The following is a 23,183-nucleotide window of genomic DNA, read 5'->3' on the forward strand; positions in this document are numbered from 1 at the left end:
GCGGGTGGTTGAGTGAGTGAGTCCTCACTACTTACATAGACGTCATGTCGTTGAGTGCGTGGTCTAGTTCTTCACTGATTGCTTTGTACTTCAGCTTCTGAGCATAAAGTTCATCTACACACACACACACACACACACACACACACACACACACACACACACACACACACACACACACACACACACACACACACACACACACACACACACACACACAGGATCAGTAATGGTGCACATCAACAGGAAAACATGATGTCTCAGCATTTCCACAATGTAGTCACTTTTTACAGTCAAGTCACCCTCTCACCCTCACTAACAACCTATTTTACACTCACATTCACCCTCTCACCCTCAGTGACAACTTGTTTCCAGTCACATTCACACTCTCACCCTCAGTGACAACTTGTTTCCAGTCACATTCACCCTCTCACAGATGTTTACCTTCCAGATCGTCAATGGTCTTCTCCAGTTTGGCCACGGATCTCTCTGCAAACTCCGCTCGAGTTTCAGCCTCACATGAACAAAACAACAATCATGTTCCTTCAAACATCCCAGATGAACACATGAATACATGATGTGGGAAGTACAACAAATGGGACAGAGCATCAGATTCTCTGACATAACTCTGTAGACACTCTGTAGAGACTTTGTAGATACTATGTAGTGACTCTGTAGAGACTCTGTAGATACTATGTAGTGACTCTGTAGAGACTCTGTAGTGACTCTGTAGAGACTCTGTAGATACTATGTAGTGACTCTGTAGAGACTCTGTAGTGACTCTGTAGAGACTCTGTAGATACTATGTAGTGACTCTGTAGAGACTCTGTAGATACTATGTAGTGACTCTGTAGAGACTCTGTAGAGACTCGGTAGACACTCTGTAGATACTATGTAGTGACTCTGTAGAGACTCTGTAGATACTATGTAGTGACTCTGTAGAGACTCTGTAGACACTCTGTAGATACTATGTAGTGACTCTGTAGAGACTCTGTAGACACTCTGTAGAGACTATGTAGATACTCTGTAGAGACTCTGTTGATACTATGTAGTGACTCTGTTGATACTCTGTAGAGACTCTGTAGATACTATGTAGTGACTCTGTTGATACTATGTAGTGACTCTGTAGAGACTCTGTAGAGACCCTGTAGTGACTCTGTAGATACTATGTAGTGACTCTGTAGTGACTCTGTAGAAACTATGTAGAGGCTCTGTAGTGACTCTGTAGATACTATGTAATGACTCTGTAGATACTCTGTAGAGACTCTGTAAATACTATGTAGAGACTCTGTACAGACTCTGTAGATACTATGTAGAGACTTTTGTAGATTATATGTAGAGACTGTAGTGACTCTGTAGATACTCTGTAGTTACTCCAGTGGCTCTAGTGATTCTGTAGAAATTCTGTAGATACTCTTTAGAGACTCTGTAGTGACTCTGTAGATACCCTTTAGAGACTATGTAGTGACTCTGTAGATACTTTTTAGAGACTCTGTAATTATCCTATTGGCTCTAGTGACTCTGTGGAGACTCTGTAGTGACTCTGTAGTGACTGTTGAGACTCTGTAGTGACACTGTAGAGACTCTGTAGTGACATTTGAGACTCTGTAGTGACTCTGTAGTGACTGTTGAGACTCTGTAGTGACTTTGTAGTTACTGTAGTGACTCTGTAGAGACTCTGTCGTGACCCTAGTGGCTCTAGTCACTCTGTAAACTCTGTTGTGACTCTGTAGATACTCTGTAGAGACTCTGTAGTGACCCTAGTGGCTCTAGTGACTCTGTAGTGACTGTTGAGACTCTGTAGTGACTCTGTAGTTACCGTAGTGACTCTGTAGAGACACTGTAGTGACTCTGTAGATACGCTTTATAGACTCTGTAGTGACTGCAGTGGCTATAGTGACTCTGTAGTGACTCTGTAGTGACTCTGTCGATGCGCTTTATAGACTCTTTAGTTACCCTAGTGGCTCTAGTGACTCTGTAGTGACTCTGTAGTGACTCTGTAGTGACTCTGTAGTGACTCTGTAGTGACTCTGTAGATACGCTTTATAGACTCTGTAGTTACCCTAGTGGCTCTAGTGACTCGGTAGTGACTTTGTAGTGACTCTGTAGATACGCTTTATAGACTCTGTAGTTACCCTAGTGGCTCTAGTGACTCGGTAGTGACTCTGTGGTGACTCTGTAGAGACTCTGTATAGACTCTGTAGTGACTCTGCAGAGACTCTGTAGAGACTCTGTAGTGACTCCTTAGTGACACGGAGAGCTCACCTCTTTCAGCTTGTCCGTCAGGATCTTGAGCTCCTCCTCATACTTGTCCTCCTTCTGGGAATACTGTGGACCAACAACAGGAAGTTCAGAAGGGTTGTTGAGCAGTCGTCTCCCAAGGCTGGAATGTTGCAGGTTCCATTCCCATCTCTGCTTGTCAACATGCCGAAGTGTCTTTGGGCCAGACACTGAACCCCAAACTGCTCCAATAGGAGTGACAGTGCCTTCCCGTGGTGTGTGAATGTGTGTGTGAATGGATGAATGTGATCAGCTATATACAGTGTGTTGGGGCTGCTCACACAGCTGTAAGGGAATATAAAGTGAAGTCCATTTACCATTTTACCATTTTAGCATGACAGGAAGTTCAATAGCACAACAGGAAGTTCAATAGCACAACAGGAAGCTCAATAGCACAACAGGAAGTTCAATAGCACAACAGGAAGTTCAATAGCACAACAGGAAGTTCAATAGCACAACAGGAAGTTCAATAGCACAACAGGAAGTTCAATAGCACAACAGGAAGTTCAGCAGCACAACAGGAAGTTCAATAGCACAACAGGAAGTTCAGCAGCACAATGACAGGAAGTTCAGAAGCACAACAGGAAGTTCAGTAGCACAACAGGAAGTTCAGTAGCAAAACAGGAAGTTCAATAGCACAACAGGGAGTTCAGCAGCACAACAGGAAGTTCAATAGCACAATGACAGGAAGTTCACTTTCATCCTCAACATAGAGAAGATTAACACACTGAATGTCACTGTGACTCTACCTAGTTACTGTGACTCTACCTAGTCACTGTGACTTTACCAAGTCACTTTGACTCCACCGTGTCACTCTGACTCCACCAGGTCACTCTGACTCCACCAGTCACTCTGATTCCACCAGTCACTCTGATTCCACCAGGTCACTCTGACTCCACCAGGTCACTCTGATTCCACCAGGTCACTCTGACTCCACCAGGTCACTCTGACTCCACCAGGTCACTCTGATTCCACCAGGTCACTCTGACTCCACCAGGTCACTCTGATTCCACCACGTCACTCTGACTCCACCAGTCACTCTGATTCCACCAGGTCACTCTGACTCCACCAGGTCACTCTGACTCCACCGAGTCACTCTGACTCCACCAGGTCACTCTGACTCCACCAGGTCACTCTGACTCCACCGAGTCACTCTGACTCCACCAGGTCACTCTGACTCCACCTAGTCATTCTGACTCCAGTCATTGTGTGGAGGAAGGAATGCAGCTCCTGCAGTTTTTTAGTCATCATCTGGACCTCCTGCTGCTCCTCCAGGACCTGGTCTTCCAGGAGCAAGTCCTGCACATTCTGCACCACCGCCATACCTTCTCGGCCTGAGCCACCACCGCCATACCTTCTCGGCCTGAGCCACCACCGCCATACCTTCTCGGCCTGAGCCACCACCGCCGTACCTTCTCGGCCTGAGCCACCACCGCCATACCTTCTCGGCCTGAGCCACCACCGCCATACCTTCTCGGCCTGAGCCACCACCGCCATACCTTCTCGGCCTGAGCCACCACCGCCATACCTTCTCGGCCTGAGCCACCACCGCCGTACCTTCTCGGCCTGAGCCACCACCGCCATACCTTCTCGGCCTGAGCCACCACCGCCGTACCTTCTCGGCCTGAGCCACCACCGCCATACCTTCTCGGCCTGAGCCACCACCGCCGTACCTTCTCGGCCTGAGCCACCACCGCCGTACCTTCTCGGCCTGAGCCACCACCGCCGTACCTTCTCGGCCTGAGCCTCCAGAGACTTCAGGTTGTTGGTGACGTTCTTCAGCTCGTCCTCCAGCTCGGCACATTTCCTGGAGGAGAGAACAGAGACACAGACGTCACAGAAGAACCAAGAGACAGACTGACATTAACTTTGTTTCAAATCTAACATCAGCAAGAGTGTGTGTGTGTGTGTGTGTGTGTGTGTGTGTGTGTGTGTGTGTGTGTGTGTGTGTGTGTGTGTGTGTGTCGTGCTGCACTCACGCCTCAGCAAGCTCCGCCCTCTCCTCCGTCCGCTCCAACTCTCCTTCAACGATCACAAGCTTCCGGGCAACCTGGAGGAGCAGAGGGGAGTCAGTCTGAGAACCCTCCGGGAGAGAACCCCCCCTACCCCCCACCCCCCTACCCCCCACCCCCTACCCCCTACCCCCCACCCCCCACAAGCACTCACTCACCTCCTCGTACTTGCGGTCGGCCTCCTCAGCGATGTGCTTGGCCTCCTTCAGCTGGATCTCCTGCAGCTCCATCTTCTCCTCATCCTTCAGAGCTCGGTTCTCGATCACCTTCATGCCTCTGCACACAGACGCTGGTCTTACTGGACAGCTGCTTAAACATCACAAAGTCTGTTTCTGGATTCTGTTTCTTTAAGTACGTGATCAGAGGTGAAGAACACTCCTCTGTTAAATCTTCCACTCTTCTTGTCACAGTATTATCTGACAGTGAAACTTGCCTTATGGAGCGTTTACACATCAGCACGATGACTTACCGATATCATTTTCTGTCATTCCTGATATTCTTCATGTGACGTAATGCCAGAATTTAGTTCTTAAAAGGGCCTTACATTCCTGATATTCCTGGAATCTGTTTTTGGCTAATAAATCTTCCAATAATATCCAATCTATCCAGACTCTTCCTCCAGCTCTTCTGGTGGCACCCCAAGGTGTTCCCAGGCCATAGAGAGACATAGTCCCTCCAGGTGTCCTAGGTCTGTCCTGAGGCCTCCTACCAGAGGGACATGCCCGGAACACCTCCCTGGGGAGGCGTCTGGGGGGGCATCTGAAACAGATGCCCGAGCCACCTCAGCTGGCTCCTCTCCATGTGGAGGAGCAGCGGCTCTACTCCGAGCTCCTCCCTGGTGACTGAGCTCCTCCCCCTATCTCTAAGAGTGACTGAGCTCCTCACCCTATCTCTAATTGTGACTGAGCTCCTCCCCCTATCTCTAAGGGTGACTGAGCTCCTCCCCCTATCTCTAAGAGTGACTGAGCTCCTCCCCCTATCTCTAAGGGTGACTGAGCTCCTCCCCCTATCTCTAAGGGTGACTGAGCTCCTCCCCCTATCTCTAAGAGTGACTGAGCTCCTCCCCCTATCTCTAAGGGTGACTGAGCTCCTCCCCCTATCTCTAAGGGTGACTGAGCTCCTCCCCCTATCTCTAAGGGTGACTGAGCTCCTCACCCTATCTCTAAGGGTGACTGAGCTCCTCACCCTATCTCTAAGGGTGACTGAGCTCCTCACCCTATCTCTAAGAGTGACTGAGCTCCTCCCCCTATCTCTAATTGTGACTGAGCTCCTCACCCTATCTCTAAGAGTGACTGAGCTCCTCCCCCTATCTCTAATTGTGACTGAGCTCCTCACCCTATCTCTAAGGGTGACTGAGCTCCTCCCCCTATCTCTAAGAGTGACTGAGCTCCTCCCCCTATCTCTAATTGTGACTGAGCTCCTCACCCTATCTCTAAGGGTGACTGAGCTCCTCCCCCTATCTCTAATTGTGACTGAGCTCCTCACCCTATCTCTAATTGTGACTGAGCTCCTCACCCTATCTCTAAGGGTGACTGAGCTCCTCACCCTATCTCTAATTGTGACTGAGCTCCTCCCCCTATCTCTAAGGGTGACTGAGCTCCTCACCCTATCTCTAAGGGTGACTGAGCTCCTCCCCTTATCTCTAATTGTGACTGAGCTCCTCCCCCTATCTCTAATTGTGACTGAGCTCCTCCCCCTATCTCTAATTGTGACTGAGCTCCTCCCCCTATCTCTAAGGGTGACTGAGCTCCTCACCCTATCTCTAAGGGTGACTGAGCTCCTCCCCCTATCTCTAAGAGTGACTGAGCTCCTCAGTGTGACTCAGTGTGGTGTGAATCATGTGACTCGTTGTGTGAATGGAGGGATGAACCGTTGTCACCTCTCGCTCTCGTCCGCCGCCTTCTCTGCCTCCTCCAGCTTCTGCAGCGCCGTCGCCAGACGCTCCTGAGCTCGATCCAGCTCCTCTTCCACCAGCTGGATGCGACGGTTCAGCGATGCGACCTCCGCTTCCGCCTGTCAGGAAACATGCCGAGTCACTGTAGCAAACAGTGAGTCACTGCAGGAAACATGCTGAGTCACTGCAAGAAACTGAGTCACTGCAGGAAACTGAGTCACTGCAGGAAACATGCTGAGTCACTGCAGGAAACTGAGAGTCACAGCTGGAAACAATGAGTCACTGGAGGAAAAAGTGTGTCACTGCAGCAAACAGTGAGTCACTGCAGGAAACATGCTGAGTCACTGCAGGAAACTGAGAGTTACAGCTGGAAACAATGAGTCACTGGAGGAAAAAGTGTGTCACTGCAGCAAACAGTGAGTCACTGCAGGAAACATGCTGAGTCACTGCAGGAAACTGAGAGTCACAGCTGGAAACAATGAGTCATTGGAGGAAAAAGTGTGTCAATGCAGCAAACAGTGAGTCACTGCAGGAAACATGCTGAGTCACTGCAGGAAACGGAGTCACTGCAGGGAACTGAGTCACTGCAGGAAACATGCTGAGTCACTGCAGGAAATATGCTAAGTCAGTGCAGGAAACAATGAGACACTGGAGGAAAATGTGAGTCACTGCAGGAAATATTGAGTCAATGTACAAAACACCCTGAGTCACTGCAGGAAACAAGCGGAGTCAATCCAGGAAAGAGCTCTCTTTAAACCTCCAGTAGATGTTCTCTCTCACCTTCTACTAGACGTTCTCTCTCACCTTCTACTAGACGTTCTCTCTAACCTTCTACTAGACGTTCTCTCTAACCTTCTACTAGACGTTTTCTAAACCTCTACTAGACGTTCTCTCTAACCCTCTACTAGACGTTCTCTCTAACCTTCTACTAGACGTTCTCTCTAACCTTCTACTAGACGTTCTCTCTCACCTTCTACTAGACGTTCTCTCTAACCCTCTACTAGACGTTCTCTCTAACCTTCTACTAGACGTTCTCTCTCACCTTCTACTAGACATTCTCTCTCACCTTCTACTAGACATTCTCTCTAACCCTCTACTCGACGTTCTCTCTAACCTTCTACTAGACGTTCTCTCTCACCTTCTACTAGACGTTCTCTCTAACCTTCCACTAGACGTTCTCTAACCCTCTACTAGACGTTCTCGCTCACCCTCTACTAGATGTTCTCTCTAACCTTCCACTAGACGTTCTCTAACCCTCTACTAGACGTTCTCTCTAGCCTTCCACTAGACGTTCTCTAGCCCTCTACTAGACGTTCTCTCCAACCTTCCGCTAGACATTCTCTCTCACCTTCTAGTAGACGTTCTCTCTCACCGTCTACTAGACGTTCTCTCTAACCTTCTACTAGACGTTCTCTCTAACCTTCTAGTAGACGTTCTCTCTCACTTTCTACTAGACGTTCTCTCTCACCTTCTACTAGACGTTCTCTCTCACCGTCTACTAGACGTTCTCTCTAACCTTCTACTAGACGTTCTCTCTAACCCTCTACTAGACGTTCTCTCTCACCTTCTACTAGACGTTCTCTCTAGCCCTCTACTAGACGTTCTCTCTAACCTTCTACTAGACGTTCTCTCTAACCTTCTACTAGACGTTCTCTCTCACCTTCTACTAGACGTTCTCTCAAACCTTCTACTAAACGTTCTCTCTCACCTTCTACTAGACGTTCTCTCTAACCTTCCACTAGACGTTCTCTCTCATCCTCTACTAGACGTTCTCTCTCACCTTCTACTAGACGTTCTCTCCCACCTTCTACTAGACGTTCTCTCTAACCTTCTACTAGACGTTCTCTCCCACCTTCTACTAGACCATCTCTCTCACCTTCTACTAGACGTTCTCTCTAGCCCTCTACTAGACGTTCTCTCTAACCTTCTACTAGACCATCTCTCTCACCTTCTACTAGACGTTCTCTCTAACCCTCTACTAGACGTTCTCTCTAACCTTCTACTAGACGTTCTCGCTCACCCTCTACTAGACGTTCTCTCTCACCTTCTACTAGACGTTCTCTCTAACCTTCTACTAGACATTCTCTCTCACCTTCTACTAGACGTTCTCTCTCACCTTCTACTAGACGTTCTCTCTAACCCTCTACTCGACGTTCTCTCTCACCTTCTACTAGACGTTCTCTCTAACCCTCCACTAGACGTTCTCTAACCCTCTACTAGACGTTCTCGCTGACCCTCTACTAGACGTTCTCTCTCACCTTCTACTAGACGTTCTCTCTAACCCTCTACTCGACGTTCTCTCTCACCTTCTACTAGACGTTCTCTCTCACCTTCTACTAGACGTTCTCTCTAACCCTCTACTCGACGTTCTCTCTAACCTTCTACTAGACGTTCTCTCTAACCTTCTACTAGACGTTCTCTCTCACCTTCTACTAGACGTTCTCTCTAACCCTCTACTAGACGTTCTCTCTCACCTTCTACTAGACGTTCTCTCTCACCTTCTACTAGACGTTCTCTCTAACCCTCTACTCGACGTTCTCTCTAACCTTCTACTAGACGTTCTCTCTCACCTTCTACTAGACGTTCTCTCTCACCTTCTACTAGACGTTCTCTCTAACCTTCCACTAGACGTTCTCTAACCCTCTACTAGACGTTCTCGCTCACCCTCTACTAGATGTTCTCTCTAACCTTCCACTAGACGTTCTCTAACCCTCTACTAGACGTTCTCTCTAGCCTTCCACTAGACGTTCTCTAGCCCTCTACTAGACGTTCTCTCCAACCTTCCACTGGACGTTCTCTCTCACCTTCTAGTAGACGTTCTCTCTCACCGTCTACTAGACGTTCTCTCTAACCTTCTACTAGACGTTCTCTCTCACCTTCTACTAGACGTTCTCTCTCACCTTCTACTAGACGTTCTCTCTCACCTTCTACTAGACGTTCTCTCTAACCTTCCACTAGACGTTCTCTAACCCTCTACTAGACGTTCTCGCTCACCCTCTACTAGATGTTCTCTCTAACCTTCCACTAGACGTTCTCTAACCCTCTACTAGACGTTCTCTCTAGCCTTCCACTAGACGTTCTCTAGCCCTCTACTAGACGTTCTCTCCAACCTTCCACTAGACGTTCTCTCTCACCTTCTAGTAGACGTTCTCTCTCACCGTCTACTAGACGTTCTCTCTAACCTTCTACTAGACGTTCTCTCTCACCTTCTACTAGACGTTCTCTAACCCTCTACTAGACGTTCTCTCTAACCTTCTACTAGACGTTCTCTCCCACCTTCTACTAGACGTTCTCTCTAACCTTCTACTAGACGTTCTCTCTAGCCTTCTACTAGACGTTCTCTCTAACCCTCTACTAGACGTTCTCTATAACCTTCTACTAGACGTTCTCTCTCACCTTCTACTAGACGTTCTCTCTAACCTTCTACTAGACGTTCTCTCTCACCTTCTACTAGACGTTCTCTCTAACCTTCTACTAGACGTTTTCTAAACCTCTACTAGACGTTCTCTCTAACCCTCTACTAGACGTTCTCTCTAACCTTCTACTAGACGTTCTCTCTCACCTTCTACTAGACGTTCTCTCTAACCCTCTACTAGACGTTCTCTCTCACCTTCTACTAGACGTTCTCTCTCACCTTCTACTAGACATTCTCTCTAACCCTCTACTCGACGTTCTCTCTAACCTTCTACTAGACGTTCTCTCTCACCTTCTACTAGACGTTCTCTCTCACCTTCTACTAGACATTCTCTCTAACCTTCCACTAGACGTTCTCTAACCCTCTACTAGACGTTCTCGCTCACCCTCTACTAGATGTTCTCTCTAACCTTCCACTAGACGTTCTCTAACCCTCTACGAGACGTTCTCTCTAGCCTTCCACTAGACGTTCTCTAGCCCTCTACTAGACGTTCTCTCTCACCTTCTAGTAGACAGTCTCTCTCACCGTCTACTAGACGTTCTCTCTAACCTTCTACTAGACGTTCTCTCTAACCCTCTACTAGACGTTCTCTCTCACCTTCTACTAGACGTTCTCTCTATTGCCCTCTACTAGACGTTCTCTCTCACCTTCTACTAGACGTTCTCTCTAACCTTCTACTAGACGTTCTCTCTCACCTTCTACTAGACGTTCTCTCTCACCTTCTACTAGACGTTCTCTCAAACCTTCTACTAAACGTTCTCTCTCACCTTCTACTAGACGTTCTCTCTAACCTTCCACTAGACGTTCTCTCTCATCCTCTACTAGACGTTCTCTCTCACCTTCTACTAGACGTTCTCTCCCACCTTCTACTAGACGTTCTCTCTAACCTTCTACTAGACGTTCTCTCTTGCCCTCTACTAGACGTTCTCTCTAACCTTCTACTAGACCATCTCTCTCACCTTCTACTAGACGTTCTCTCTAGCCCTCTACTAGACGTTCTCTCTAACCTTCTACTAGACCATCTCTCCCACCTTCTACTAGACCATCTCTCTCACCTTCTACTAGACGTTCTCTCTAGCCCTCTACTAGACGTTCTCTCTAACCTTCTACTAGACCATCTCTCTCACCTTCTACTAGACGTTCTCTCTAACCCTCTACTAGACGTTCTCTCTAACCTTCTACTAGACGTTCTCTCTCACCTTCTACTAGACGTTCTCTCTAACCCTCCACTAGACGTTCTCTAACCCTCTACTAGACGTTCTCGCTCACCCTCTACTAGACGTTCTCTCTCACCTTCTACTAGACCTTCTCTCTAACCTTCTACTAGACGTTCTCTCTCACCTTCTACTAGACGTTCTCTCTCACCTTCTACTAGACGTTCTCTCAAACCTTCTACTAAACGTTCTCTCTCACCTTCTACTAGACGTTCTCTCTAACCTTCCACTAGACGTTCTCTCTCATCCTCTACTAGACGTTCTCTCTCACCTTCTACTAGACGTTCTCTCCCACCTTCTACTAGACGTTCTCTCTAACCTTCTACTAGACGTTCTCTCTAGCCCTCTACTAGACGTTCTCTCTAACCTTCTACTAGACCATCTCTCTCACCTTCTACTAGACGTTCTCTCTAGCCCTCTACTAGACGTTCTCTCTAACCTTCTACTAGACCATCTCTCCCACCTTCTACTAGACCATCTCTCTCACCTTCTACTAGACGTTCTCTCTAGCCCTCTACTAGACGTTCTCTCTAACCTTCTACTAGACCATCTCTCTCACCTTCTACTAGACGTTCTCTCTAACCCTCTACTAGACGTTCTCTCTAACCTTCTACTAGACGTTCTCTCTCACCTTCTACTAGACGTTCTCTCTAACCCTCCACTAGACGTTCTCTAACCCTCTACTAGACGTTCTCGCTCACCCTCTACTAGACGTTCTCTCTCACCTTCTACTAGACCTTCTCTCTAACCTTCTACTAGACATTCTCTCTCACCTTCTACTAGACGTTCTCTCTCACCTTCTACTAGACGTTCTCTCTAACCCTCTACTCGACGTTCTCTCTCACCTTCTACTAGACGTTCTCTCTAACCCTCCACTAGACGTTCTCTAACCCTCTACTAGACGTTCTCGCTCACCCTCTACTAGACGTTCTCTCTCACCTTCTACTAGACGTTCTCTCTAACCCTCTACTCGACGTTCTCTCTCACCTTCTACTAGACGTTCTCTCTAACCCTCTACTAGACGTTCTCTCTCACCTTCTACTAGACGTTCTCTCTCACCTTCTACTAGACGTTCTCTCTAACCCTCTACTCGACGTTCTCTCTAACCTTCTACTAGACGTTCTCTCTCACCTTCTACTAGACGTTCTCTCTCACCTTCTACTAGACGTTCTCTCTAACCTTCCACTAGACGTTCTCTAACCCTCTACTAGACGTTCTCGCTCACCCTCTACTAGATGTTCTCTCTAACCTTCCACTAGACGTTCTCTAACCCTCTACTAGACGTTCTCTCTAGCCTTCCACTAGACGTTCTCTAGCCCTCTACTAGACGTTCTCTCCAACCTTCCACTGGACGTTCTCTCTCACCTTCTAGTAGACGTTCTCTCTCACCGTCTACTAGACGTTCTCTCTAACCTTCTACTAGACGTTCTCTCTCACCTTCTACTAGACGTTCTCTAACCCTCTACTAGACGTTCTCTCTAACCTTCTACTAGACGTTCTCTCCCACCTTCTACTAGACGTTCTCTCTAACCTTCTACTAGACGTTCTCTCTAGCCTTCTACTAGACGTTCTCTCTAACCCTCTACTAGACGTTCTCTCTAACCCTCTACTAGACGTTCTCTCTAACCTTCCACTAGACGTTCTCTAACCCTCTACTAGACGTTCTCTAACCCTGTACTAGACGTTCTCTCTAACCTTCTACTAGACGTTCTCTCTCACCTTCTACTAGACGTTCTCTCCAACCTTCCACTAGACGTTCTCTCTCACCTTCTACTAGACGTTCTCTCTCACCTTCTACTAGACGTTCTCTAACCCTCTACTAGACGTTCTCTCTAACCTTCTACTAGATGTTCTCTCCCATCTTCTACTAGACGTTCTCTCTAACCTTCTACTAGACGTTCTCTCTAACCCTCTACTAGACGTTCTCTCTAACCCTCTACTAGACGTTCTCTCTAACCTTCCACTAGACGTTCTCTAACCCTCTACTAGACGTTCTCTAACCCTGTACTAGACGTTCTCTCTAACCTTCTACTAGACCTTCTCTCTAACCCTCTACTCGACGTTCTCTCTAACCTTCTACTAGACGTTCTCTCGAACCTTCTACTAGACGTTCTCTCTCACCTTCTACTAGACGTTCTCTCTCACCTTCTACTAGACGTTCTCTAACCCTCTACTAGACGTTCTCGCTCACCCTCTACTAGATGTTCTCTCTAACCTTCCACTAGACGTTCTCTAACCCCCTACTAGACGTTCTCTCTAGCCTTCCACTAGACGTTCTCTAACCCTCTACTAGACGTTCTCGCTCACCCTCTACTAGACTTCTCTCACCCTCTACTAGACGTTCTCTATAACCTTCTACTAGACGTTCTCTAGCCCTCTACTAGACGTTCTCTCCAACCTTCCACTAGATGTTCTCTCCCACCTTCTACTAGACGTTCTCTCTAACCTTCTACTAGACGTTCTCTCCCACCTTCTACTAGACGTTCTCTCTAGCCTTCTACTAGACGTTCTCTCTAACCCTCTACTAGACGTTCTCTCTAACCTCTACTAGACGTTCTCTCTAACCTTCTACTAGACGTTCTCTCTAACCTTCCACTAGACGTTCTCTCTCACCTTCTACTAGACGTTCTCTCTCACCTTCTACTAGACGTTCTCTAGCCCTCTACTAGACATTCTCTCTAACCTTCTACTAGACGTTCTCTCTAGCCTTCTACTAGACGTTCTCTCTAACCCTCTACTAGACGTTCTCTCTAACCTCTACTAGACGTTCTCTCTAACCTTCTACTAGACGTTCTCTCTAACCTTCCACTAGACGTTCTCTCCCACCTTCTACTAGACGTTCTCTCTCACCTTCTACTAGACGTTCTCTCCCACCTTCTACTAGACGTTCTCTCTAACCCTCTACTAGACGTTCTCTCTAACCCTCTACTAGACGTTCTCTCTAACCTTCTACTAGACGTTCTCTCTAACCTTCCACTAGACGTTCTCTAACCCTCTACTAGACGTTCTCTCTAACCTTCTACTAGACGTCCTCTCTCACCTTCTACTAGACGTTCTCTCTCACCTTCTACTAGACGTTCTCTCTAGCCTTCCACTAGACGTTCTCTAACCCTCTACTAGACGTTCTCGCTCACCCTCTACTAGACGTTCTCTCTAACCTTCCACTAGACGTTCTCTCACCCTTTACTAGACGTTCTCTCTCACCGTCTACTAGACGTTCTCTCTAACCTCTACTAGACGTTCTCTTTAACCTTCTACTAGACGTTCTCTCTAACCTTCCACTAGACGTTCTCTCCCACCTTCTACTAGACGTTCTCTCTCACCTTCTACTAGACGTTCTCTCCCACCTTCTACTAGACGTTCTCTCTAACCCTCTACTAGACGTTCTCTCTAACCTTCTACTAGACGTCCTCTCTCACCTTCTACTAGACGTTCTCTCTCACCTTCTACTAGACGTTCTCTCTAGCCTTCCACTAGACGTTCTCTAACCCTCTACTAGACGTTCTCGCTCACCCTCTACTAGACGTTCTCTCTAACCTTCCACTAGACGTTCTCTCACCCTTTACTAGACGTTCTCTCTCACCGTCTACTAGACGTTCTCTCTAACCTCTACTAGACGTTCTCTTTAACCTTCTACTAGACGTTCTCTCTAACCTTCCACTAGACGTTCTCTCCCACCTTCTACTAGACGTTCTCTCCCACCTTCTACTAGACGTTCTCTCTCACCTTCTACTAGACGTTCTCTCCCACCTTCTACTAGACGTTCTCTCTAACCCTCTACTAGACGTTCTCTCTAACCCTCTACTAGACGTTCTCTCTAACCTTCTACTAGACGTTCTCTCTAACCTTCCACTAGACGTTCTCTAACCCTCTACTAGACGTTCTCTCTAACCTTCTACTAGACGTCCTCTCTCACCTTCTACTAGACGTTCTCTCTAGCCTTCCACTAGACGTTCTCTAACCCTCTACTAGACGTTCTCGCTCACCCTCTACTAGACGTTCTCTCTAACCTTCCACTAGACGTTCTCTCACCCTTTACTAGACGTTCTCTCTCACCGTCTACTAGACGTTCTCTCTAACCTTCCACTAGACGTTCTCTCACCCTTTACTAGACGTTCTCTCTCACCGTCTACTAGACATTCTCTCTCACCTTCTACTAGACGTTCTCTAACCCTCTACTAGACGTTCTCTCTAACCTTCTACTAGACGTTCTCTCTCAACTTCTACTAGACGTTCTCTCTAACCTTCTACTAGACGTTCTCCCTAACCTTCTACTAGACGTTCTCTAACCCTCTACTAGACGTTCTCTCTAACCTTCTACTAGACGTTCTCTCTCACCTTCTACTAGACGTTCTCTCTAACCTTCTACTAGACGTTCTCTCCCACCTTCTACTAGACGTTCTCTCTAACCTTCTACTAGACGTTCTCTCTCACCTTCTACTAGACGTTCTCTCTAACCTTCTACTAGACGTTCTCTCTCACCTTCTACTAGACGTTCTCTCTCACCTTCTACTAGACGTTCTCTCTAACCTTCTACTAGACGTTCTCTCTCACCTTCTACTAGACGTTCTCTCTCACCTTCTACTAGACGTTCTCTCTCACCTTCTACTAGACGTTCTCTCTAACCTTCTACTAGACGTTTTCTAACCCTCTACTAGACGTTCTCTCTAACCCTCTACTAGACGTTCTCTATAACCTTCTACTAGACGTTCTCTCACCCTCTACTAGACGTTCTCTCTCACCCTCTACTAGACGTTCTCTATAACCTTCTACCAGACGTTCTCTCTAACCCTCCACTAGCGAAACCAGATCAGGTACACGAGGAATCAGGGAAAATCAGGGAAGCAGAATGAAAGCTGTGGTTCTTCTTTCTCGTCAATCATTAAATCTCAAGTTAGGACCAGGTTCCCTGTTCTGTTTTGTTTGCTAGGGGGTGTCTGGTTTAAAGTGACGTGGGGTCGTCAAAAACTACACTTCCCAAGTGTAAACAGACACATGACGCCGCCATTTCCCATATTGGATCTCTTTTTTAAAGAGACAGACAAGCATGCAGCAGCAGTCTGTTAATCCTTTGTTATTAAACAGAACCGGGCTGCTCCTTCGTTCTCCAAACGGACACACACCATCTCTTTCCCCCCGGAAAGAACCAGGGACCAGTTAAGAACCAGGGCCAGAGTTCACACCTGTTCTTTGTCTTTCCACCATCAAAACCGGTTCTTAACAGGGCTAAACCACTGCTACTGAAGTGAACTCTGTGCTGCCTTGGTCGTGGCACCAGGAGATGTACACACTGAATGGTTTCACATGCAGTGATGTGTACATTTTAATGGTTTTCACCAGACAATGTTGGGTCAGTTTTACATTATTTTGTGTCAACTTTGGCTGCAAAAAGGGTCGTGGATGAAGACCAGCTGTTCTGTTGTGATTTCACGGTCACTCATACCTTTAATGGAAGTTCCAGCAGGACCATTTGGACCTCTATAAAACGAGACGTGATCCTACACTCAGTAGACGAAGCAGATTGGCAACGCTAACTCGCAAACATTCGCCTGTATTTTTGATGCTAAACAACTTTATTAAATCCTGCATTAAATCTTTTTCTACGCAAGTGAGAAGACATCACTGAAGTGTTTTTTCATCCTCTTTGACACACCTGTTGTTGTTTACTTCACTTCGCTGGCTTCACGTCATGTTGGGCCAGAGAGGAACCAGGCTGGAGCCAGACGTGTCCAATGAAGCATTGGAAGGATGTAATCAGTGGCTCCCTGAAGTTCCTCATAGGAGGAAGCCAGGTCATCTAATCCCGGATGGCAGAGCTCCTCCACTGCTTCTGTACAACGTAGAAGTACCTTTCCATTGTTTTCACACTTTTCATCGTAACGTCATTCTGACTAACTTCACTTTCAAGTCTTGTTTGGCGCTACGACCGCAGGCTGAGGTGAGGCAGCAGGGGGCGCTGTGCTCCAGACGCTCCACTGTTTCTACCACACAACTTCATGATGAAGCCAGACTTCTGGTTCTTCACAACTAAACAACAAACTACAACCTTCTGTAATGAAAGCTGGAGTTTGAACCATCAAACAATGTTTGAATGGTTTCATGTGAAAGAACTTTATTCATTGTGTTTATGTAGGTTTCTATTCTAAATGGCTGTAGAGCTGTTCTATCATTCTACACCTCCATTCCTCCTCCTATCATTCTACACCTCCATTCCTCCTTCTATCATTCTACACCTCCATTCCTCCTATCATTCTATACCTCCATTCCTTCTATCATTCTAGACCTCCATTCCTCCTTCTATCATTCTACACCTCCATTCCTCCTCCTATCATTCTACACCTCCATTCCTCCTACCATTCTACACCTCCATTCCTCCTATCATTCTATACCTCCATTCCTTCTATCATTCTACACCTCCATTCCTCCTTCTATCATTCTACACCTCCATTCCTCCTCCTAACATTCTACACCTCCATTCCTCCTATCATTCTACACCTCCATTCCTCCTACCATTCTACACCTCCATTCCTCCTTCTATCATTCTACACCTCCATTCCTCCTTCTATCATTCTACACCTCCATTCCTCATTCTATCGTTCTACACCTCCATTCCTCCTTCTATCGTTCAACACCTCCATTCCTCCTTCTATCATTCTACACCTCCATTCCTCCTCCTATCATTCTACACCTCCATTCCTCCTTCTATCATTCTACACCTCCATTCCTCATTCTATCATTCTACACCTCCATTCCTCCTCCTATCATTCTACACCTCCATTCCTCCTTCTATCATTCTACACCTCCATTCCTCCTATCATTCTACACCTCCATTCCTCCTTCTATCATTCTACATCTCCATTCCTCCTGATGCTGAAGCTTTTGATTCAGACAATCCAGAAAGAAAGTGAAAGGAGCAGAAATGGACGATGTAATAAAGTGAAAGGAGCAGAAATGGACGATGTAATAAAGTGAAAGGAGCAGAAATGGACTATGTAATAAAGTGAAAGGAGCAGAAATGGACTATGTAATAAAGTGAAAGGAGCAGAAATGGACTATGTAATAAAGTGAAAGGAGCAGAAATGGACTATGTAATAAAGTGAAAGGAGCAGAAATGGACTATGTAATAAAGTGAAAGGAGCAGAAATGGACTATGTAATAAAGTGAAAGGAGCAGAAATGGACTATGTAATGTTCAAATTGTGAAAAAGAAGCCTGAAGCTCCTTCATGTCTTCTGTCTCTCTGGTCTTCATGCGAGGTTCAGGACAGACTAGACGCAGTGACTTGGTCCAAACAGATGAAGACAGTCCGTCTCCTGGTTCTTCTATGAGCACCGTCAGTGCTGATGGGTGAAATCAGTGACCTGTCAGGTTTTGGAGTGACGTGATGACGTGGCTCTCGCTGGGATCAGTTAACGGTGGAAAAAGAACCAGTTGTTTGGTGGTGCTCATTTAAGACCTGGTCCTGAACTAGAACCTGGCTCTTGCTGCGGGAAAAGCCTTAACAGTGTGTCTGCAGGCTCCCATGGCCCAGCCTCTTCTCCACTCTCAGCCAATCACAGACCAGCTTGCTTCGACGGTGTGTTCAGGTGACACAACAGAATAGTAACCAACAAACATAATCATAAAACCACACCATTGCAACGTGAACACAACTGCAGAGATGTTACACTAATGTTCCTGAGTATATAGATATATTAGCAGGAGGCTCCGCCCCCTTTTTCAGAGTTTTAAGCAAAACTGGTGTCATTTTTTATGTTGAAATGGAGGGGGTGTTGTCGGCCACTGCTGAAAGTAACTAAAAAGTTACTTCTATTCTTACCAAGTTACTTTTGAAAGCAAGTAATCAGTAAAGTAACTCAGTTACTTTTAAAAGGAGGAACTGGTCATTAGTAATCAGATTACTTTTTCAAGTTAACTGTGGCAACACTGCTCATACTCGTTCTCGTTCTCGTTCTCGTTCTCGTTCTCGTACTTGTACTCATTCTCGTACTCGTACTCGTACTCGTTCTCGTTCTCGTACTGGTACTGGACAGCGGCCAGACCTAATCGACTGTGTGAACTGATGGAGAGTGAGGCAGTAAAGTGAGGCAGTAAAGTGAGGCAGTAAAGTGAGGCAGTAAAGTGAGGCAGTAAAGTGAGGTGAGCTCAGTGAGACAGGAAGATAAAGGATTATTATTTCCTGTTCAACTGTTGCTGGAATGAAGCAGAACTTTCAGTGTTTCACTTGGGGAAGAGTGAACCTGGATCAGTTTGTGTTGTTCAGGTTGGATTTCACTCAGAAAGAACAATCTTCTGGCCACTTTTAGAGCAAACAAAGTGAGAGGCAGATGTGAAGTGTGGCCTCACGTCTGCTGCCTTCTTATCGGCCACTTCCAGCTTCTCCTGAGCGTCTTTCAGAGCCTCAGAGTATTTGTCCAACTCGTCCTCCGTCCCCTTCAGCTTCTTTTGCATCTGCAGCAGCTCATCTTCATGCTGGAGGAACCAGGAACACAGCAGGAAACATCAGTACACAAACTATCACATCTCATGGTTTCAACTTCAAAACTCTTTGATGTCATTTCTCTCTGTTTATCTGCTGATGGAAAAATGGGTGACTAATCTCTGTGGATTGAGAAGCGCTGGGAGGGGGGCCGCTGTCTGCTCTTTCAGGGACGGATTAAGTGTGTGTGCGTGTGTGTGTGTGTGTGTGTGTGTGTGTGTGTGAGTGAGTGAGTGAGTGTGAGATTCTGTGAATTAATGCAGACAAGGGATTTAAACTACTGAACATGACTGAACCAGAGACACAACAGTGTTCGAACTTTTAATGCAGGTAACTTTCCTTGGTGTTAGCATGAGCAGGTAGCACTAGCTGCTAGTACCAGCAGATGGCTTTCACAGGGGGCATTAGCAGGTAGCATTGGCAGGTAGCATTAGCTGGTAGCATTAGCAGGTCAAATTAGCAAGTGGCATTAGCAGGTAGCATTGGCAGGTAGCATTAGCGGGTAGCACTAGCAGGTAGCATTAGCAGGTAGCATTGGCAGGTAGCATTAGCAGATAGGATTAGCAGGTACCATTAGCTAACATCTTCCCACTTTACCCGCCACCACTCCCCAACTGCCTCTCCCCTTTGCTTTCTCCTTCCCCCGCCCTTTAGCTTCTCTTACCCTCTTGCTTTCTCCTCCCTGTACTTGCACCCCACCTGCTTTCTCCTCCCCTCGCCCCTTCACACATACACACACACACACACACACACACACACACACACACACACACACACACACACACACACACACACTCCTACTTGCCCCCCCCTCACCTGCTTGCTCCTCTCCTCGGCCCCCTTCTTGTCGGCCTCGGCCTGCTCCGCCTGGTCCAGAGCGTTCTCCTTGTCTAGCTTCAGCATCAGCATCTTCTTCTTGATGGCCTCCATGTTGATTGAGGGTGAGAGAGTGAAGGTGAGAGAGTGAGAGACCCACGGGTGGAGACACCAGATTGTGAAGGGTCAGGACAGGATGGGACCTTTATACCTCCTGCCCCTCCCCCTCATATAAACCCCCCCATGCGCTCCCCCAAACCACCCAGTTCCACATATGGCTCTATATCAGCTCTCAGCTCACACACACTCTCCTGACACACTCTCCTCACACTCTCCTGACACACTCTCCTCACACTCTCCTGACACACTCTCCTCACACTCTCCTGACACACTCTCCTCACACTCTCCTCACACTCTCCTCACACTCTCCTCACACTCTCCTGACACACTCTCCTCACACTCTCCTCACACTCTCCTCACACTCTCCTCACACTCTCCTGACACACTCTCCTCACACTCTCCTCACACTCTCCTCACACTCTACTGACACACTCTCCTCACACTCTCCTCACACTCTCCTCACACTCTCCTCACACTCTCCTGACACACTCTCCTCACACTCTCCTCACACTCTCCTCACACTCTCCTCACACTCTACTGACACACTCTCCTCACACTCTCCTCACACTCTCCTCACACACTCCTCACACTCTCCTCACACACTCCTCACACTCACCTCACACTCTCCTCACACTCTCCTGACACACTCTCCTCACACTCTCCTCACACTCACCTCACACACTCCTCACACTCTCCTCACACACTCCTCACACTCACCTCACACTCTCCTCACACTCTCCTGACACACTCTCCTCACACTCTCCTGACACACTCTCCTCACACTCTCCTCACACTCACCTCACACTCACCTCACACTCTCTTCACACTCTCCTCACACTCACCTCACACACTCCTCACACTCACCTCACACTCTCCTGACACACTCCTCACACTCTCCTCACACTCTCCTCACACTCACCTCACACTCTCCTCACACTCACCTCACACACTCCTCACACTCTCCTCACACTCACCTCACACTCTCCTCACACTCTCCTCACACTCTCCTCACACTCACCTCACAGTCACCTCACACTCTCCTGACACACTCCTCACACTCTCCTCACACTCTCCTCACACACTCCTCACACTCTCCTCACACACTCCTCACACTCACCTCACACTCTCCTCACACTCTCCTCACACTCTCCTCACACTCACCTCACACTCACCTCACACTCACCTCACACTCTCCTCACACTCTCCTGACACACTCTCCTGACACACTCTCCTCACACTCTCCTCACACTCACCTCACACACTCCTCACACTCTCCTCACACACTCCTCACACTCACCTCACACTCTCCTCACACTCTCCTGACACACTCTCCTCACACTCTCCTGACACACTCTCCTCACACTCACCTCACACTCACCTCACACTCTCCTCACACTCTCCTCACACTCACCTCACACACTCCTCACACTCACCTCACACTCTCCTCACACTCTCCTGACACACTCTCCTCACACTCTCCTGACACACTCTCCTCACACTCACCTCACACTCACCTCACACACTCCTCACACTCACCTCACACTCTCCTCACACTCTCCTCACACTCTCCTCACACTCACCTCACACTCACCTCACACTCACCTCACACTCTCCTCACACTCTCCTGACACACTCTCCTCACACTCTCCTCACACTCACCTCACACACTCCTCACACTCACCTCACACACTCCTCACACTCACCTCACACTCTCCTCACACTCACCTCACACTCTCCTCACACTCTCCTCACACTCTCCTCACACTCACCTCACACTCACCTCACACTCACCTCACACACTCCTCACACTCTCCTCACACTCTCCTCACACGCTCCTCACACTCACCTCACACTCACCTCACACACTCCTCACACTCTCCTCACACTCTCCTCACACTCTCCTCACACTCTCCTCACACGCTCCTCACAGTCACCTCACACTCTCCTGACACACTCCTCACACTCTCCTCACACTCTCCTGACACACTCTCCTCACACTCTCCTCACACTCACCTCACACACTCCTCACACTCACCTCACACTCTCCTCACACTCACCTCACACTCTCCTCACACTCACCTCACACTCTCCTCACACACTCCTCACACTCACCTCACACTCTCCTCACACTCACCTCACACTCTCCTCACACTCACCTCACACTATACTCACACTCACCTCACACGCTCAGGACTCGTCCAACTGAAAATGAAAACTGATCATTGATCAATTAATGACTGGAGGAAATGTCTGTTCAATGGTGAGGATGAACGAGTTAGCAGAAGAAAAGTCCCTCCTTTCCACTCATCTTTCACTGAACCCCTGGATGACGTCACAGGGTGAAGGAAAGGTGTTAGGAGGCTTCCGAAAGGAGTTAGTGAAAGACGATCACATTAGTGATGTCATAATAAAGCGACGGCAGCGCAAGTTCATGACGTCTGCCGTGGTGGGGAAAAAACGACAAGTTTCCTAAAATGGACTATAAAAAGTATATTTGGGTTTTAGATGATTTAAAGTTGTTCAATGCAGATTATTACTTTGGTAACTTACATGATCTGCTCCTTTTCTGGTCACCATGAGTTTCTCTGAACACTTGGTTGAGCGGGTCCCTTTAAATGATGTCGCCGCAAGGAATTGTGGTGCAGCATGAGCTGGTCTCCTTTGGTAAAGGAAGCATCAGTGTTTCCTAGGCTAAAGGAGGCTCTAAAGGAAGCATCAGTGTTTCCTAGGCTAAAGGAGGCTCTAAAGGAAGCATCAGTGTTTCCTAGGCTAAAGGAAGCTCTAAAGGAAGCATCAGTGTTTCCTATGCTAAAGGAGGTTCTAAAGGAAGCATCAGTGTTTCCTAGGCTAAAGGAGGCTCATAAGGAAGCATCAGTGTTTCCTAGGCTAAAGGAGGCTCAAAAGGAAGCATCAGTGTTTCCTAGGCTAAAGGAGGCTCTAAAGGAAGCATCAGTGTT

At 47.5% G+C, this 23,183-nt stretch overlaps 1 protein-coding gene across 2 annotated transcripts in view; it reads right to left on the reverse strand.

The window, feature by feature from the left end:
• tpm3 (tropomyosin 3) overlaps positions 1–20,294 on the reverse strand; it is a 23,594-nt gene extending 3,300 nt beyond the window's left edge. For both annotated transcript variants that reach the window (XR_013937074.1, XM_080516506.1), the window contains exons 1-9: positions 20,107–20,294; positions 19,158–19,283; positions 6,169–6,302; positions 4,448–4,565; positions 4,257–4,327; positions 4,009–4,084; positions 2,263–2,325; positions 442–511; positions 36–114 (exon numbers count right to left, since the gene is read on the reverse strand). Coding sequence is in view for 1 of the 2 variants with exons in the window: in XM_080516506.1 (XP_080372632.1) it covers positions 36–114; positions 442–511; positions 2,263–2,325; positions 4,009–4,084; positions 4,257–4,327; positions 4,448–4,565; positions 6,169–6,302; positions 19,158–19,283; positions 20,107–20,220 (851 nt within the window). In the remaining variant the exon portion in view is untranslated. The remainder of the gene's footprint in view (positions 1–35; positions 115–441; positions 512–2,262; positions 2,326–4,008; positions 4,085–4,256; positions 4,328–4,447; positions 4,566–6,168; positions 6,303–19,157; positions 19,284–20,106) is intronic.
• Positions 20,295–23,183: the final 2,889 nt, after the last annotated feature.

Source organism: Blennius ocellaris (assembly GCF_963422515.1).
Source record: "Blennius ocellaris genome assembly, chromosome: 20".
NCBI classification, from domain to species: Eukaryota; Metazoa; Chordata; class Actinopteri; order Blenniiformes; family Blenniidae; genus Blennius; species Blennius ocellaris.